This window comes from Podarcis tiliguerta (assembly GCF_965153285.1).
Source record: "Podarcis tiliguerta genome assembly, chromosome: 17".
Taxonomy (NCBI): Eukaryota; Metazoa; Chordata; class Lepidosauria; order Squamata; family Lacertidae; genus Podarcis; species Podarcis tiliguerta.
In genome coordinates, this window is record NC_139550.1 from 28,990,752 (window position 1) to 29,010,363 (window position 19,612).

The following is a 19,612-nucleotide window of genomic DNA, read 5'->3' on the forward strand; positions in this document are numbered from 1 at the left end:
GGAAACAAAGACCCTGGACCCCTGGAATCTTGCACCTCTCAGAGACTGGGGTAGTGTGTAACATTATGTAGATATTTATTGTGAGCTGCTTGGAGGGCCTTAGTGGCAGGGGGGAAAGAGAGGTAGATTTAAAAGTAAAGTAATAAAGAAGACCAGTTGGGAATACTTCAGTAAAGTAATGGACAACTGGAGAAAATATAGGCATCTGAATACAATATTCTGAACCAGCTTGTTTGAACCTTTTCTTCTGGGTCAATCCAGAACTGACTCCAACCATGCCTGCAGGACATGAGTCACTAATTTTAATGGCACAGTGCGATTCTAAAGGTCTATAACTCAATGACTGAGCATAAACTCTGAATGCAAAAGACCCCAGGTTGACGCCCTGCTATTTCTGCCTAAATGGATCTTGGCTGGCAGACATGTGGGGGCAAGCTACACATTTTAACACAATGAAGTGTGGCCAAGATGGGATTAAAATTTTGAACCACTTGGGCATTGCCCAAATTGCTGTACTCTCACCTATCAAAGAGGGCTAACAAGTCATTGCTAGTGGCAGTTTTGTGTAGCAAAGTGTTACAATATTGCAGGTGTTAATGTAGTGTTGCAGCTTGGGCAACAGATGAAGTGATAATTTAACAGAATAGATGCAGGAGTCATCTGTGTTGTGATAACAAACTAGATGGAAATCCATCCAGGGCCTTCAGAATAGAACTTCTAATGCTGCTGCAGAAAAAACTGGGCTCTGTCATACTAAAAACTTCATAGAGATCCAAAATAATAAAACCAGGTCATATGGCAAAGTACTTATCATAAATAGTGACTTATTGGCTAAAAAAAGGTAATTAATGCTACAGGGCAAAATAATCCCAATCATAAACTGTAAAATAGGTTGTAATTGAAATAGCTGCAAAATACATTATAAAGATTGGCCTTAGTGACTTGGATTTAATTTATACAAAGATCTTTTCAAAAATGAAATGCCTCATTTAAACACTAGATGGCATTTAAACTATAGTAAAATCAATAGAAAGTTAGTTTGTTCGCTGAAAATACGAACACTAATTGATAGCTAGATCTTCTAGCACCTTATAACTTGTTCATTTTGTTCGACAATAAAACAGTCCGGAAAGTAAAAACAACCAGAGATGCAGACTATAAAAGAGCATTCCTTCTACCTCTCTCTCTGTGGCTTCTTCCATGAACATTAATAATGAGCTAAGAGGCTAATCATGTCAGCTTTTTCAGCTTCTTTACAGCTGATGTAAGGTAGAGGTGGTTTTAGCGCAGCGCCACTGGTTCCCAGTAAAGGTCTTGGAGTCCTCCTGCTTCCTTTCCCAAAGCTGGGCAAACACTTACTGAGCTTTGAGAAGGAAGCAAGAGGGCTCTAGGACCCTGTCAGAGTCTTACACCTGCTTCCCAAAGCCTGGCACAGAACTTCAGCTCAGGTTCTGTGTCAGGGCCTGATGCTGGGTTCAGCATCTTCACTGCTTACATGACTGGTCTTCTTGAGCTAGCTCCTTCCTCCTCCTTTGTGCCAGGGTTCTGGCTGTTGTTCAGGTTCAGGGTCATGAAATCCAGGATCATGTGCACTAAATATAAATAATAAATCTGGGCTCGAGCAATCTGGGAAGGTTTGGACAGTGTTTCCATGAAAGATGAGTGCCTTTGAAATTCTCCATAGAAATAACACTCCGTAGAAGCAAGTGACTGGAAAACATCCCCGGAACAGTTGATCCATTGCAGCAGCACAGCCAAAGATGGAACAGTCCATGGGAGTACAGACCACTGCAAAGTAGTGCAGCACCTTAATCACTGCAAATGCTTCTGAGTTTTGTTTGTTCTCTCTCCATCTTGCACCCACCCAGGGGAATAAATAGCTATTATTAGAACAAGAAAGGGGGCTGCTTTTGCACATTTTGAAGGAAGTATAATTCTACAAAGTCTGTGGCGTCTATCAGAGCAAAGCTGCAGATCAGAGCTGGTGCAAAACATTGAATGTCTGCCTGAGGCAGGTAGCATCAATGCCATCACCCTGTTTATTCACACACACCCTGGAAAGTTAGTGCTTTGCTGTGGCTAATGTGGCATTTGTGCTGGCTGTACCTTGGCCCCAAGCTCCCTCTTCCCTCTGTCTCACTGAGAAAGGGCCAGGAGTCCTTCAGAGCAAGGAATTTGGGGCAAGGTGACCCAACAGATTGCCTGTGTGGTGGCTAGAAATCTTTTTTAAATGGTTAAAAGTTTTCAATAATAAAATACAAAACAATAATGCAGTGTGTATTTACCCATTGTGGCATTACGCACTTTTATTTAATCCCTGACTGGCAGTGGTCCTTCGTGTGAGCAATACAGGAAAGCGAATGAAGCAGCCAAGGAGTAAAATGGTACCAAAGCAGCAGAAGTAGCAAGGGAGAAACCGTAGTGCTACTCCCATTCATAATTTTCTCCTCCCCACATTGCAGCTTATGAGGTAGTAGATGACAATGGCTATAAAGGCAATGCTATTTGAAAAGAGCCATAGAATCACAGAATTATAGAGTTGTAAGGGACCCTAAGGATCATCTAGTCCAACCCCCTGCAATGCAGGTATATGTAGAGGGTCCATATGGGGATCAAACCCATGACCTTGGCATTATCAGCACTACGCTCAAATGGGAGGGTTAAAGTGCAAAAGTTGATTTCTAGAAGGGAGCTATAAGTCACCGAGAAGGAAATGATTAGAGCAATGTTATGGGCCAAGAAAACAGTGCAATAGTTTATCTACATCTGAATAAATTTTGCATCTATTTTGGAGCTGTTAAGCAGATGCTCCATCAAAAGTGAATGGAAAAAATGTGGCTATTCTACTCCAAATTATTTTTTGGGATGGTGTCTTTGTTTTGGAAGAAATTGAAACTTACTAACATTCAGCCCAGCTCTCTATGGAGTGCAAGGTTTTGTTTTGTGTTGTGTTGTTTTGTTTACCTACAGATATCCATAATGTATCCTGAACCAAATAGTCACTGAAAAGTGAGCTAACCTCCTCAACACTTTACTTACTTGTTCATGTTCCGAGCCCAATTCACTACTGTTTCTTAGAGTTTGCAACAAATCAAATTATTTTGTTCAGCGTAAGCAGTGGGGAACCTTTTTGGTTTGAAGGGCCTGATCCTTATCAGTATCAGCCTTGCAGGACAAAGTTGGCAGGTAGGTGGAGCTGCCCACCTGTCAAAATCCCTTGTATGGGGTTTGCACTTGGGAACCACACAACAAAGGACAACTGAGCATATGGAGAACAAAGTGGTTGTTTTTCCCTCACCCACCATTAATAAGGATGGGACAAACAAGGCTGAAATTTGAAAGTGACAACAGCAAGTAGGACTTCTAGGCTTTGTTGCTTGATTGGGAAGAGAGAAGCTTAACACTGGGTTCAGGAGTGCCAGACAGCCCAAACCCAACACTTAAAAGTATATATGATATATGGAAATATGTAGCTCACTTCATAGTTGGGATTTACTGCAGTATTTTGATATAGCCTGATATCCTTTTTTTTGGCTTTGATTTACATAGCCTCCTTCTCTCATTTAGTTGCACTAGCCAGCAATCAACTCTGAACATAAATAATGATATGTGTAATAAATCAGACATTCTTGTACACATCAAACTGTGCAATATATATATCACCTTTGAACAAATTTTTAGCTCTCTGAGTAACTCAAAACTTGTTTGCACTCAGATAGGTAAGCTGTTGTAAAGATCAAGTGTCTCAGTTCTGCAAAGCCTTGTTCTGTGTTGTTTATATGTTGTGATTTGATATATTGCTACTATTTGCATGTCATTCTTTGTGCTGGAACTCTGAGTTATTCTTGCTTGTGAAGGGAAGTATTTTAACTTATTTTGGTCTTGGATGTTTGTTCCCGAGACCATTTCTATGTGCACTTGCTATGAACCAGTTCTAATTTTTCTAGAGCGGCATTTGTTACAACTTTAGCATGCTTCTTTAATTATCTAGCTACATACCAGAGACATTATAGAATCAAACTCTGAACAAAGCATTATTTGGCCATATAGAAAACTAACTGAGATGGTCCCTTGATGCAAGTATCTATTTAACATTGACCAACGAAGTTTGAAGGATGACACACATATCCTGTGAGGGGAGTTGCTGATATGAATTAAGTGTGTAGGAGTCATGTTACTCTCAGATAGAAGGAAAGTGTGTTCAGGGGGCATTCAGGGTCATGTGCTTAGCCCCATGCTCAAATTCATACTGCTTTTCCTGCTCCCATAATTGCTGCCATTGCATTCAGCATAATGCCTGAAGCAGGGAGCCTTCTCTATACATAGAGAAGCTGCATGACTTTGAGTGTGAGACTAAATCAGAGCTGGATTATAATGGTGCAACTACAGCAGCTGCTCCAGGATCCACGCTACAAGGAGCCTCAGACCTCCTCATGCACACTCACTACTCACATACAGACCACAGATGTATCCATGCCTCACTTAGTCATATACAGTATATACATATCACTCATACATCTCTCCCTTTCTCTCTGCCTAAGTGCGTATCTCCCACACAGACCACACACACACCGCTAACATATTCATATTTCTTTTGTACACACACACCTCTCACAGACCACAGGTACAAACAGACGCTTCCCCCTTTTCACTCACACAAGTCGGACTTATGCATCCAAAATATGCCATATCCAGGCAAGATTAAGATTGGTTGAAACCTTGGAGCTGTAATTTTCAGGGATGGAAATATATAGAGAGAGTGGTCCATCCTTTATAAGGATTGTGGAGTTCAGAATGCATTTCATATGAGAGAAGTTTCATAGTTTGTTTCCATCCTACTAAAAAAAAATGGGCATAATCCAGACAAATACAAGCATTTATATGTCAGTCTGATGTCAATGGAAGACATGTAAACACACATTAATGCACCAACTGGAATGATTTAAATGTGCTTAACTGGCTGAATTGAGCTATGTGCTTTGTACTAAGTTTAATTATCTGCCGTTTCTGTGCACCGAGAAGTATGTAACTCAGTATTTTTTTAAAAAAAATAACTTTCTGCAATCCAAACTGTGCCCCAAGGAAAGTTGGATTTTATATTATGTATTAAATAAGCAAATTAATATATTTGTATATTTTCTCTTATGCATAATGTATTCTGCAATGTTTGCTGTTTTTACATAATTCAAGCCCCTCTTCCATCTACTGGAATTATTATTCAGATTGGTCCTTCCTCCTAGCTTCTGAGATTTCATAAAGAAATTATATGTTCAATGTCATGTTCTGAGCTCTTCCTGCACTCCTGCGGAATTGTGGCATATACAGAGTCCATTCATAACTCCAGAGCAAAGTAAAAAGTAAAAGACAGTAAAAACAACAACAACAACAACAACAACAACAACAACAACAACAACATGATTCAGGAATTTTGCAGCTTTGGTAAGGTTCATTCTGGGTTCTTTCTTAGGGAGAGGTTTTACTTATATAGAATTATTACTGGAATTTTGAGTCACAGAAGAATATATGAGGTCTGAAATTACAGGATACAAAACAAGCAATGTAGTATTCTGTATGAATAATATTTAGAAGAGGATACAGAGATTTCTCCTGTTCTCTCTTCCAAAAATGGAAAGATAATAAAGGGGGGGGGGAGAGAATTCCAAAGGGGAATTGATTATTCCCTTTCATTCAGACTGCATAGCATTGCAGCAGTGCAAAAACAGGGATGATACATTGAATGCTTTCACAATACAACAATGAGCTCTCATTATGCTATTGAAGAAATGAATTATACGTTTTACTTCTCTTTCACTACTGAATCCACAATGAGAACAAGATAGTGTAATTAAATGATACCTTATGCATTGTGAAATGCCCCCAGACATTTCAATATGCTGTTCATTTCAATATTTTAACAGTGCCCTGATAATGTATGAAAATTAAAGCAGACAAGAAAAGACCAGAAACTTACATCTATTTCTAATCTCTACACAAAAATGTTCTAGCACATCATTCAGGGGTGCAGGTCTTATATTATCTCTCTTGCCTTTTATACATGCTCGGATTTTCTATTTGCTAGGACTCTTCCCAGTGTTTCTGACTGACACAGAGCAGCATTTGCCTCAGAGCTACTTTTTGCAGTAATCTCACTTACCAATCTGCCTTCACCACACCTTTCTCAACATTTCAGGGAGTAGAGCACCTATCAGCTGTGCATAACACTTTACTATAATCCTCCACTCTTCTCCTATGATATTACTGCCATTCTGGATACACACATTGTGGCACAGCAGGCTGTCCACTTCTGCATATTAAGCCTCTTCTCTCCTCCTGCCTCATTGGCTCTGACATCTAAACTATTCTCATCAGAAGTAGGAACAGAGAGGCACAAAGGGACCTGGACAAATGTTGGATACTGGATACTCTAAAGAAGGGCTTGGGAACTGCTGGTGGCAAGGGAAAATATAGGTACAGTGGTACCTCGGTTTAAGAGCAGCCCTGTTTACGAACTATTTGGTTTACGAACTCCACAAAACCAGAAGTAGTGTCCAGTTTGGGAACTTTACCTTGGTCTAAGAATGGAAGCCGAATGGTAAAAGGGCACCAGCGGCGGGAGGCCTCATTAGGGAAAGTGTGCCTCAGTTTAAGAACGGTTTCGGTTTAAGAATGGACTTCTGGAACGGATTAAGTTCGTAAACTGAGGTACCACTGTATATAGAAAGGAGACTTTCTGGTTGCCAAGATCCAAGTCTGGGGCAAGTACACTTTGGTGAGAGAACCCAAAAAGAGATTTAAAAACACAAAATATGCAGCAAAGCAAATCATGGAAATAGACCTTTAAAATTTGTCCTTGTGAGTTCCAAAATTCTTGCCTTAACATAGAAAAAGGCCACACGATTGGTAAGTTAAAAATGATTTACTTACAAACTCTCCAAAGGTCAGATTCATGTGTTTTTCCATACAGCATTCAGAAAGAGTTGCACAGGCAGTAAAATTTGGCTTAGCTACAGTGGTATAGGTTCCTAATTACTGGTATTGGAACACAGTAATGGCTTGTAAGAGCCATGTGGTCTCAGCTGTAGAAACCTGCTCAAAACCTCTTCTTCCTAGGTAGGCTGGGAGAGAACAGTAGGCTTGATAATCTAGTTCCTCCAAAGGTGAGCTGAGCCTGGCAGGACAGCTTCCTCTTTGGTCTAAAACCTTTCATGCATTAATTAGACAAGTATGTCAGTTATGTGTGTCTAGTTATCACATAGGAACCTTAAGTCAGGGATCAGATGCATCCCTCCGGGTGCTTTTCAGTTACTGCACGGCTGTCTCCCACTAAGGGTTAGGATCTTTACAACTGGCCTTTTGGGAACAGCTTAGGAATACAAACCTTTCAAAGGCCTAACCATATGATGCATCCACATGAGGTAATTGGGTTGTTTAAAAAAAAAAATACATTCAAGGCACAGTCTCCCTTAATTTCCTGCAGCATGGGAGGAGGTTTAAGCCTTTCTACACCAACCATGATCCTGAAAAGGATCGCCCCCTCTCCACACATACAGAGACTTAGAGCAGCAATTATCAACAGACAAAAAGCTTCCATTGGAAAATACCTGTTTCTCCCCACTGGGCCTCTTGTGGTTTAGCAGCAGCTCAACAGCTCCAACTACCTCTTTCCTGATGGCATGTAGCAAAGCATCCCCAACATAGACGTTAAAGTTCAAAAGTAGCTCTATGAGCTCCAGGTTCTCATTTTCTATTGCAATAAGAAGAGCCGTTCTTCCAAGGGGGTCAATGCAATTAATATTGATCTTGAAATATATCTCTGCTTCTTCCAGGGCTTGCTTCACACTGGCATAATCTCCTTTTTCCACAGCATTCAAATACGCTTTCTCAGGAGGTGAGAGTTCAGACTCAGCTCGTACAATGCGTAGCGGGATTCGATCTCGGTAAGGGGCACTGACGCTTCTTCTATAATAGAACTGGGCCATAGTTCACACCAGCCTAACCATGTCTTTCTGCAATAGAAAAGAGAACGCACATCAGTTGAACATTCCTGGAGCACAATATAGCGAGTACACTATTATTATAGCAATGGAATTTCACAGAAATGGCTGTGTTCATGTTTAGCAACAGGAAGACGAAAAACTGCATAAATACTTAGATCAAAGAAGCTTAACTGGTTTTATGAATTTATGTACATAGCATTATGTATTATCTTAATATTATTGAAAAACAATAGATGAATTAATATGATTTAATTGAATTACATAATAGACCTAAGACAGCCAGAGAGCTTAACCAAGAACAGTATTTGATAAGTATTATGCAGAGTTAACTCAGGTGGCCTTTGCCTGAAAATACAAACATTTTTCTTGCAAAGAAAAATTCAGAACCAAACAAAAGCCCAAGTCTTACATCGTGTAGTCGATATTTGTTGGGACTGCAACATAAGGTTTGCATTTAGGCCCTCAAGCATTGCAAGGTTGCTCCATATTGTAGTTTAGGATTCTATTGGGAGGCACTTGAAATCATTTCATTAATGTACTGAAATATCTACTGACTGGTACTGATGCTGTTGCTCTAAATTTATATCCTTTAAAGTTGGCCTTGTTAAAAGGAAAGCACCTGGCCATTACCACAGTAACCTTTCTTTCCTCAAATTCTGTGTAGTCTCAGGGCAATCTTTTTACCTCCTAAAAAATAAAGACTGAAAATAACATAATTCTGAAACATTTCGCTTGCATCTCAAAAGCAAAGGAAGCTTGTTATGATTTTGCTCTCCTTTGTTCCCTCAAGTGTCATTTTTTAAATGAGGCCAGAAACCACAGAATGAAGTTGAAAGACTAATATAATAGAAAAATGGGCCTAAACTCAAACCAAACTCCACAATAATAATTTTTCTTGTTTAGAATGAAAAACAGGTGTGTGTGCAGCAGGGATATCTGAACTGTGCAATGTTTTAAATGAAAAGGTTATTATTGATGTTGTTTTTGAATGATCAATCTTACACATTTTCAAAAACATTATTGGCCATTTAAAACAAAACAATTTGGGACTCTTAAGTGGCCATGATATCTTGCAGAACATCTGTTGAAAGGGTGAGAGAGACTGTGCAGTAAGGTGAATCGGTGGTAATGTTAATGCAAGGAAATACTATAGCTTAGAATATGTCCTCTTTACTGTGAGTTCCTTCTGCAGCCTCTTCCATCACATTTCTTGCTTACCACTATGCATTCTCTTACAGCTTTCAGATTACCCAGTACTAATCACAATTACAGCATAGTTTTCCATGATACCCCAACTTTTTTTGTTGAACCCTTTAGACTACATTGCACATCCTCATTATACTGATCTCTTCCATCAATTCCCTTTGTTATCTCCCTTCTTTCAATATTCAAAACACCACACACACTGATGATACTGTATAATAACAAACACTTGCATTGCATTAGGAAGGACTGTAGTTTGGAACTAATGCAGACCATTTCAGATAAGGAAATAAGTCTATGAGGAAGACCCTGTGAATGACATGCCCCCATAATTATTCCATATTGATTTGAATGCTAAAAGGGTGGCAAGTTCATATCAGTAGAGAGAGGCATGGGCCTGCAATGACCTTTATAGAACACAACTGAATACACCATGTTCATTACCAAGGAAGCAGTCTGAGTTTGGTGTAAGGGTCCTTAAAGGCAAGCCGCCTAGATCATTCATCCCCCTGCACTGGAGCTACAACCTGAATCCATTTCTGTCATACAGCCATGTAAAGGGATTTATTCTTCCCCCCCTACACCGTGTAAGAAGACTCAAAAGACAACATATTGGTGAAAATGTTAGACAGTATTTAATGTTGTATGACAATCAGAATATCTGCAAAGTAACAAGCCAATTAAGTAAGTGTGGGCAGGTGTTGTTAACTCACAAATCTGAGGGAAACATCTGCATTTTGTGGCTTCCCGTCAATGACTGGGATAAATATCCCTTCTTGCTAACAGAACCCTGGAAACATGATCTGAGCCCAATGTAGCTTGCATTTGTTTATTAGACCCTAACTTATACACACATGTAGCATGACACCAAAATGTTCTAGGCACGAGAGGAAAATTCCCTTTGAGTCTTGACTCAGGAATGACTCAGAGGGGTGGGAATTGGAGGCACTGTATCACATTGGTTCCACTCCTACCTGCAGGGTCATCACCAGAAAATAGTACTAGGATACTGTTGCTTGGTTCTGTGCCTTTTGAGCTATGGGCTCCCACAAGGGTCCATTTTCTCTCCTATGCTATTCAACAGCTATATGAAACTGTTATCTGTCATCTGTGGAGTTGGAACATGGCGCCATCAACATGCTGATGACATGTAGCTCTTTCTCTCTCCATTCAATCTGAATCAGGAGAGGCTTGGAAGATGTTGGACCAGTGCCTGGAAGCAGTGAAGCGCTGGAAGGGGACCAATAAAATGAGGCTGAATCCTGGTCCTGTGGGTGGTTCCCATGTCTGAGAATTAGACGTACAACCTACATTGGGAGAAGCTGCACTTCCCCTGAAGGAACAGGATCATAGTACTCCTGGATTCCAGTTAGTCACTGGAGTCTCAAGTGGCTTCTGTGGTCAGGAGTGCTTATGTCAGCTTAGGCTGTTTCCTCAGTTTTGGTTGTTCCTGAACCAGTATAGGCTGGCCTCAGCTGTCCACACTCAAGTGACTTCTCGATTAGGCTACTTCAATGTGCTCTATTGAAGCCACCCTCTTAGACAGTCTGGAGGCTGCCTTTTGTGCAGAATGTGGCTGCTAGGTGAGTAAGTAGGGCAACCCAATGGGACCATGTGTTATCTTTCAGTTTAGTAAGGTGTTAACATGCTTTACAGGGAGCTGGCTTCTGGCACCAGGCCAATTGGCAGACCAACTCTCTGCCACAAAGATGTCTGCAAACGTGACATGAAGGTGGGCAACCTTCATCAACCCTGCCATGTGGGAATCCCTTGCAGAAGACCACAGTGCCTGAAAACAGGCAGTCAAGTCATGAATTAACAGCAGTGACCAGAGGAGGAATGACCGCTGGGAGGAGCTCAGAGAGAAGAAACACCAGAGTGCATCTAGAGCAGCACAAACGGATGCCTTCATGTGCCCCAGCCATAACAAAACTTGTCTCTCCCATAGTGGTCTCTACAGCCACAGTAGGTGCTGCGACCTTCCAACAGCTTGACCTCACCCACAAAGGTGCACCCTTCACTGTGTCCCAAGACAGACAGATGCCAACAACGTAACAGTTTGTAAAACAGCAATGTTTAAGTGTCTACAGTATCTTTGCAAGTGAAAAGGATAGGGAGAAAAACAGAACAACTTGGTCACACCCCTGTGACCTCCTAGCAGCCCCACTACCTGTCACTAGTCATATGACATCTCCCTTTTAATTGTGCTTTATGTAATGGCAGAAAAGCAAGGCCTCAGCTTCACTAAAGGGCTTTATTATAGAAGCACTTATAAAGTAACAAAATCTAAAAGACAGTGATTGCATTGTACAAAATGATAGTTTGCACATACCGTATTGCAAAATACAATGGCTTTGTAAATCCTGGCAGACCTCATTAAATCAAGCACTAAATTGCAAGCAAGTCTCTCAGCTGCAGTAAACAGAATTCATACAATAGGGTGGAGTGGGGAGTTCTTATTGAGTAAATAAACAAGTGGGGCTTATTATTAATAATAATTTGGAAGTTTTCAGAAGTGGTTACATTTTAACTCTGTGAAAGAATCAGTCTGGAAAAAAGTATTTCTTGTCTAAAAGTGTTTGTGTATGTGTGTGTGTGTGTGTGCACGCACACATGCAAAAGGAATTTAGTGTATTTGATTTTATCATTAGTGAAAATGATCTATTTTAACAGTTGGTCAAACTTTTCGGTGCCAAATTTTTAATGACAAATTGTGACATTTTCTTTCAAATATTATATGCATTTTTTCAGCTTTGCAGATGGTTAGTAACTGCATAATACACAAATCATTAAATCATTCTAACCAGCATTTGAAACCTGTTAAAATATGCTAAAATGGCAAACTTTCAAAAGATACTCATCCCTTATTAAATATACACTCTCAGGTCCAAAGAGATTTATCACTATTATTCTAAACCAACTAATTTGTTGGAAAGTAACCCAATGCCACTGAACTTCACATGATAACATGTACTAGTAATTTCCCCCTGCTATGTGCTTAAGTCTCTGAAGCAGTGCTCACTGGAAGGACAGATCCTGAAGCCGAGGCTCCAATACTTTGGCCACTTCATGAGAAGAGAAGACTCCCTGGAAAAGACCCTGATGTTAGGAAAGATTGATGGCACAAGCAGAAGGGGATGACAGAGGACGAGATGGTTGGACAGTGTTCTCAAAGCTATGAACTTGAGTTTGAACAAGCTGCGGGAGGCAGTGGAAGACAGTGCTCTGGTTCATGGGGTCACGAAGAGTCGGACATGACTAAATGACTAAACAACAACAACAAACTGAAGCAAAACTAGCCTTGTGGGTAAATGGTTTCCAGGTCTGAGACAGGTCAGCTACCTGTTATGGACAGGGTTGCACTCTCCCTGAAGGACCAGATATGTCGCTTGAGTGTGCTCCTGGATTAATCTTTGTTGCCTGAGGTCCAGGTGGCTTCAACAGCTTAGAGTGCCTTTTACCAGCTTTGTTTGGTATGCCAGCAATTACCATGTATGAATAGGGCTCACTCAGCCACAGTGGTTCATACACTGGTGACCCTTATAAAGAGTATTAGGAGCTGATAAAAAGGCTCCCATTTTGAAACAGCTTTCTTTTTCCCTGCAATGAGATTTCCTTTTTGTTTGTTCCCCCTTGCTTTTTTGTTCTGGATGTAATTACCTATTCTCCACAAAGGCTCAGTTGGCAGAGGCTAGCACAGTTGCCTTCAAAAAAGTTGTGTACCTGGGATCCCTACAGTGCTCCTATGTATAAGGAACCTGACTTTGCATTTTCAAAGGTTTAGGCCTTTTCTCAGGCATCGGGGCCTTTTTTTGGACTAAGGAACCACTTGCCACTTAGGAGCTGTGAGATAATGGGGTAACCAACAACAGTTGTGTAAAATGGGCTGTATCACAACTTCTGCTCAGCTAGCCACTTCACTCTTTAATTTATGAATACTGCTTTGAAACTTGTGTTATCTTACAGGCTGTTCGGGCTTTGCCCCTCTGAAGCTATGTGGGAATTGCATGCTTTGCTTATTCAAGGGGGTCTTATACACTCCAGGCATCTGCCTTGATTCACTGGAATATTTTAATTGAAATTTGTGTTCAACTGCTCCACTTTTTTCACAGGGCAAAAGTTAGTGCCTCTTAATGATTAGATTTTAGCCAGCTCATCCAAGACTGGGATAGATTGATCTTCTACCCTGCTGTTGAGGTTTCGTTCTTTTTGCTGCTGCAGAGAGTCAATAATGAACCCTTCTGTTACCTGTGGATTTTATTTCTGCTTTACCTTAAATTTCTAGCTTTTTATCAAAGTGGGAAGAAACATCTGGCTTTGACCACCCATTTTTACTACCCTAAAACCTGGTTTCAAAAGCAAAATTTATTTATTTATTTATTTATATATTTTTGTAAGCCAGGAAGTGGCTTACAAAAATATTGAATTTGCAGTTCCTTTCCTCCCCACTCCAAAGCTTTCTTGACCTATAATTAAACTGTCCCTCTCTGATATCTGAGTGAGGAAAATGAGATAGGATGACAAGTATATACTGAACTGTGAAACCAAAGTAGCAAGAGTGGCTGCAATCCCAACCTCACTTATCTAGGAGTAAACCCCACTAAATGCAATAGGACTTAATTCTGAGTAGACATAGTTAGGTTGCAGCCATAGTTAGATTTATGATGGGCTATTAGCCACTTTATGAACTCTGAAAGGGAACATGCCAGGAAGTTAATCCAAATATCTGTTAATGGCTGAGACAAGCTGTCTGTTATAACTATTCATTAAGTAGACATATATTTTTGCATCAGCAAATGATGAAACAAAACATGGACTTGTGCAAATTAAGCCAACTGCAGCGGAGTGGAAAATACCAGATGAAAGTGCAAATGAATATCATAATGGATTGAGGCTTGTCCGTACCTCCCTAAACTCAGCAGAACAAAGAATATAACCATATTTTAAAAACAAATGAAAATCTGAAGTAGCAAATAAAAAGCAGGCTAGGATATGTTTTATCTAAGTAGAGCCATCCTCCACCCACCCACAGAAAACCTCCATGAAATAAAATATTAGTGTTGATTTCACAAGAGTGCTGCTGCTGGTGGGTGGGAAGAAGAGAGATGAATATGTTTTTATGTCTATGTGCTAGTTTTGTCACATGTGGTTCTTTTCTGTTGTTGTCTTTATAGTATAAGATAATTGTTTTTGTGTGGCACCACTTAATCTTCTTTTGCACATGTCGTGGTATAAGTGGATTTTGGAATTGAAATCAAGCTCCCATCCTCAAACAGCATTCTCAGCACAAGTTTGGTCCTTTAGTGACTGGGTCATGGGAGATAAGCAGGATTTCAGAGTGGTGGCACACAGTAGAGCCAATACTGAGCAAATGCTTTCCTAAGAATTATTGTCCCAATTCAGCATGAAGCTTTCCAATGCAAGCTGCTTTAAAATGAACAGGAGCTACACATGAGCACAGCATAGTTCTAAATAGTTTTAAGTAGAGTTGCTGCAGAAGAATTTCCAGTTAGACAGTGTTCTTTGACAAATGGCAAGCTATAATGAATCACAACTTTTTCTTATAAGCAAGTTTGGGCTGGTGTCAAGATTATATTTGCTTTGAATAAATAAGAAGCACAGAAAAAGAACTCCTGCAATGAAAATAATACTTTACATCTAAACAAGCTTTATCCCCACCACTGTTAATGAATGCACCCTGAACCTATTTTCTTACAGTCAGAAAAATATTCTCTGGGCCTGAAGCCCTATTCTAATTCTGGGGAATAACTCAGACGTACCAAGAGCTTCCCGCAAGTCATTGCAGGTGATGCCCTCTTCCAAAGAAGCCTGTCTTAACTCTCTGTCAGGGCTGGCCTGACTTCACAGGCAATACAAGTTTTTTGTTTGGAGAGCAGGGATTCTAACAGAATAGGATGAAATACAAGAAGTTTACCCAGGATCTACTGAATTCATCAGATGAGTAGTACAATGCCCAGCCTCTTCTGCAACCTTCTACTTTCATTCTGCAAGTGGTTGTCATCAGCAAGGGAAGTTTGCTCACTCTGCAACTACTCAACCACTATTTCGCAGCAATTCCACAGAGTTGCAAAACGTAAGGTTCTGTTTCAAGATCAGTTAAAGTCTAGTCCATTTTTGGTGGGGGGAACCTAGAGAAGCAGACGCTTGCATTTCCGGAGGGGCTTCAACTGCCCACATTCAATCATCATCAACTGTCCACTCTGCTGACAAAAATCCTCATTCCTAAAGGCCTAAACTGACCTAAATCCCTTCTTCAAAATTCTGGTAAATGGACTTTGGTGCAGCCCAGTAGTTGAGCCACAAGCTCTTAAATCGCATAAATCCCCAAGCCCCACTTCACTACAAGTGAAGTTTACATATATTTTGGTGATGTTGCCTTATATCTGGTACACCTCCTAAATGGGATCCAGGACAGTGTCCAATTTTCTGATATGTGGACACAATCGAGGATCACCCCCTGAGAATGGAATCCTCAGTGTTAAATAATGATTATAGTAAAAGGTAAAGGGAGCCCTAACCAAAACCTTGCTCCACCACCACAGAGTCATCTCACTCCACATCCCACTGCTTTCTGGTATGCCTATCCTTCTGTGGACTGGGCTCATAGTCTCTCTTTGTTCTGCAGTTTGCTAACTTCCCTGGGGTAAATGTGTCTCTGATTTAGTTTTAGTATACATTTGAGCCTTCAGATGTGCTGGGCATGTTCCCTCCATGGGGAAGGAATTCTTGGATGAGGAAAGAGCTTCTGAGATTATCTACACCCTAGGGAGCCCAAGAGGCTTCGTGGGGTGCCACACACATCTAACTTTGTGGTGTGTATGATAAGCACTCTCTGTACTTTCTTACTTTCTCTTGCTTTAATATTCCTGTCTGGCGTAAGAAGTTTATTCTGGAGTGGCCATTTTTAAATACAGTACTGAGCATTTTTTCACTGTCTCTTTTAAATATATTTTGGTTGCCAGGTGTGCTGGGAATCAATCAAGGAGATGCTAGTGGAGGCAGTGCTTGTAAAAATCAAAATTGCCCAGTAGTGTATTCCATAGTTCTGAAATTCATCTTGTCCAGATTTATCCTATTTTATGGTGTGCCAGCTACTTCTTTTTCAATTCATGGTGCCTGTAATTTAGCCGGACCATCTAGGAGCTTACAAAAGTGAACACAATGCACAGATGAATTCCTTCAGTCACTAGGTTTACCATATAAGTCTGTCTGTTGCTCCTCTCACCACAGTTCTTTGCCATATAACCAACCTCTCACTTTCTTCTCTTCCCTGACTCCTTTTCTGTGCTTGCAGACTTCTGTAGCACTTGGCTTTATATGCAAACTGAAAAAGAACAAGCCTAAAGGGCTGAATGATGCAATATTCTACTTAAGATCTGTTGCGTGTTTAACTGGCTCCTATCAACTTTGATTTTTCAGAACTGAAAAAGATTTTTTTTACTGTAATCTCAAAGTTCACAAGAACCTTTGAAAATGTGAAGTCTTTCTGTTTAACCTTGAAAAGCAGTCTCAAACTGCAGGTGATAGTAGCACAACCATTTTTAAAGCAATGGTAAATAAAAATGTGAGGGCCCAATTTTAAGATTGTAAGGGGCAGCTGAGTGCCCCCTTTGCCCATGGCTTACCTCCCTGCAGTTCTTCCAGCAGAGACATATTTAGGGTAGTTCCGCCGCATTGGGCACTGAGCCAAAGGGGATGCCAAAGGGTTTAGCAACTATGATGTAGTGCATGGGTAGAATGGAAAGGGATGCCAAATTTTGGCGTGCCACTGAAATTTGAAAGACTGAAGTTCGCCCCTGCCTCTAGGCACTGCCAGGATCATTTTTGGTATCAGAGACCAACTGTGGAAGGGAGCAGGAACATAAGCTGCAGGAGGGAAGGGGAGTTCAGAACCCCTCACCTATATGACCACCTGCACTTAAAAGTACGTCCCCCTCCCAAGTCTTGCATTATGTGATAAGAACAGGCCCAGGTTTAAACAAATGAACCGCCAGATTCATGTAGAAAGGGCTAAGGAAGAAAGGTGAATTTCACGGGGCTCCGAACCTCATTCTCTCATTTATTTTACAAAACAAGGTTTCAATCGGATCAGTTTTTTAAAAATCAAAATCTGATTGCAATAATTATGATTAAATTTCATGTTAACTCAATACAGCACAGTATTTTTCTGTTGGTCCTCACTTCTCCAAAATTCTTTCCAGATATCACTGCATGTTTCCACTCTCCTTCTCTGATGAACGTATTGCCTCATAAACCAATTCAGACTAATGCTTTTGTACCATACTTTGAGTATTTCCCCCTCATTTCTCATCCATTTCTAGACAGAAAAAATGTTAAGCAAAAGTTGAAATTCTACAGAACAGGACCGTGTTTCTTCTGCATAATCAATAACACCGAACCAATCTATTCAAATTCATCCAATGATGATGTGGGTAAAATCAAAAGGAGCAGCATTGGTCACCAAGGCTACTCATCTGTACAATAGGGTAATGTTCTCCCTTTAGTGCTACTGCCGTGCTCATATCTAGCAAGTAGATTTGAGAAACAAATCAATTTTTTTATTGACAGGATAGAACTGCAAAGTTATAGATAGCTGTTGTTTTTTTTTTTAAAAAAAAACAGCAACTGACAAGTTAGTAGTGAAATACCAAGACACATCTTGGTTCTGCGTGAGATTTAAAAGAAACAGCCTTGAGTACAGTTCACACATGTTCAAGCGATGTACACATATATGCATGAACCGGCTCTTGACCGTACACATCACTGTCTTACAACCTCAGTCCTACATCTGAAAAAACGGGAACAACTTCTCTCACTGGCAGCAATATAAACAGGATTAAAAGTGCTGTCATTTATTTTTTTCTTTTGCCACCTAGCAAAACCGATGACCCTCTCTCCTATGTTCCATTCTATAGTGTTTAAAAGGCGCTCCTATGTCTGGGGGGGGGAAACGCAAGAGAACTGGCTGAGGCACAAAAGGCCGGTGTTTGCTTGGACCCGTTCACAAACACAGAAATAATTTGACAGAAACGAGGCAGCCCGGAAAGGGGAGACACAGGCCTGGGTCTTTTTTGCTGCAACGTGTGAAGGGACCCTTCTGCAAGCCTTCAAAGAGAGTCATAACAATGCCTCCCTCTCTACCCCACAACCCGCCTTCTTATTTTGTGAGGATTTTAAGTTCCTCTGGACCTCAGCATTGGGTGGATGGGGTGGGGGGGGGGAAGAGAAAGTCATGTTTGCCCCTCCAAGTTATGGGTCTCCCTAACCCACACCATCTTTTTCACCCCCTCTTCTTGGGGAGAAATAGCCCTTTTCTAAAGCTTATAAGCGCCTCTCACGCCAGGGCACGAAAAAGTTACCCCGGGTGCTAAGTGATGGAAAACCTATACAGTACTTCCCATTTGACTTTCCTTTGGCAATGTTTCATTGCGGATTGCTTTAAAACCGCTTCGAGGTGGTGGTTGCCTCCCCCCCCCCCAAAAAAAATAATCTACGATTATGAATAATCACCACAGAAGAGTTGGAAAGGGACCCCCGAGGGTCATCTAGTCCAACCCCGCAATGCAGGAATCTTTTCCCCCTAAGAATAATAAAAGCCGTTCTAGAGATACAAAATAAAACAACAACCCAGCCGGGGAGAACTTACTGGGCGGGAGAAGGAAAGGCAGGCTCGGCGAGGCAGCCGCATTTTCCCGAAGACAGCGAAGGTCTCTCTCTTTCTCTCCCTCAAGTCCTCTCGCCGGCCACCCCGAGGCGCCTTCGCCCGGCGCTCCCCTCAGGATCTCCTCAGGATTCCCCCCGGCGGAGGTGCCGCTTCGCCGCGGCGCAACAGATGAGTCCGGGCGGGGGACCGGGAGAGAGCAGCGGCTTCTCCGGGGTTGGCGAGGCGGGATGTGGGCGTGCGTGGGGGATCCTTCCCACCCACCCACGCCGGCTCCGGCAGAGCGGGCAGCGTCGTCGGAGAAGCTCCTTTTCGGCTCCCCTCACACAAGGAACGCCGCTCGCCTCAGACGGAGGAAGGTTTCTCCCCGACTGGCTCCCTCAGTCTGCCGATACCAGCAAGAGCGCGCGCGGGCACGAACACACACACACACACACACACACACACACACACACACACACCTGGGAAAGGCGGGAATTGGCGCCTCGCCTCCGCGCGCCCCCTCTAGGTTCCTGAGGGAACGCAGACTTTACAACCGGTAGTAGCTGGCAGGGCGATCCGGCGAGGGCTCCGCCGTTCTTAAGTCAGGGCCTTTCCCCCTCATGCCTTTACAGTGGTACCTTGCTTCTCAAGCTTATTCCATTCTGGAAGTCTGTTCCAAAACCAAAGCGTTCCCAAACCAAGGCGTGCTTTCTCATAGAAAGTAATGCAAAATGGATGAATCCGTTCC

The 19,612-nt window shown here is 41.6% G+C and overlaps 1 protein-coding gene across 2 annotated transcripts in view; it reads right to left on the reverse strand.

Moving 5' to 3' along the window:
* TRPC4 (transient receptor potential cation channel subfamily C member 4) overlaps positions 1–19,332 on the reverse strand; it is a 59,739-nt gene extending 40,407 nt beyond the window's left edge. For both annotated transcript variants that reach the window (XM_083419640.1, XM_083419639.1), the window contains exons 1-2: positions 18,868–19,332; positions 7,602–8,006 (exon numbers count right to left, since the gene is read on the reverse strand). In XM_083419640.1, the coding sequence (XP_083275766.1) occupies positions 7,602–7,979 (378 nt within the window). In that variant the 5' untranslated portion in view covers positions 7,980–8,006; positions 18,868–19,332. The remainder of the gene's footprint in view (positions 1–7,601; positions 8,007–18,867) is intronic.
* Between the last annotated feature and the right edge of the window lie 280 nt (positions 19,333–19,612).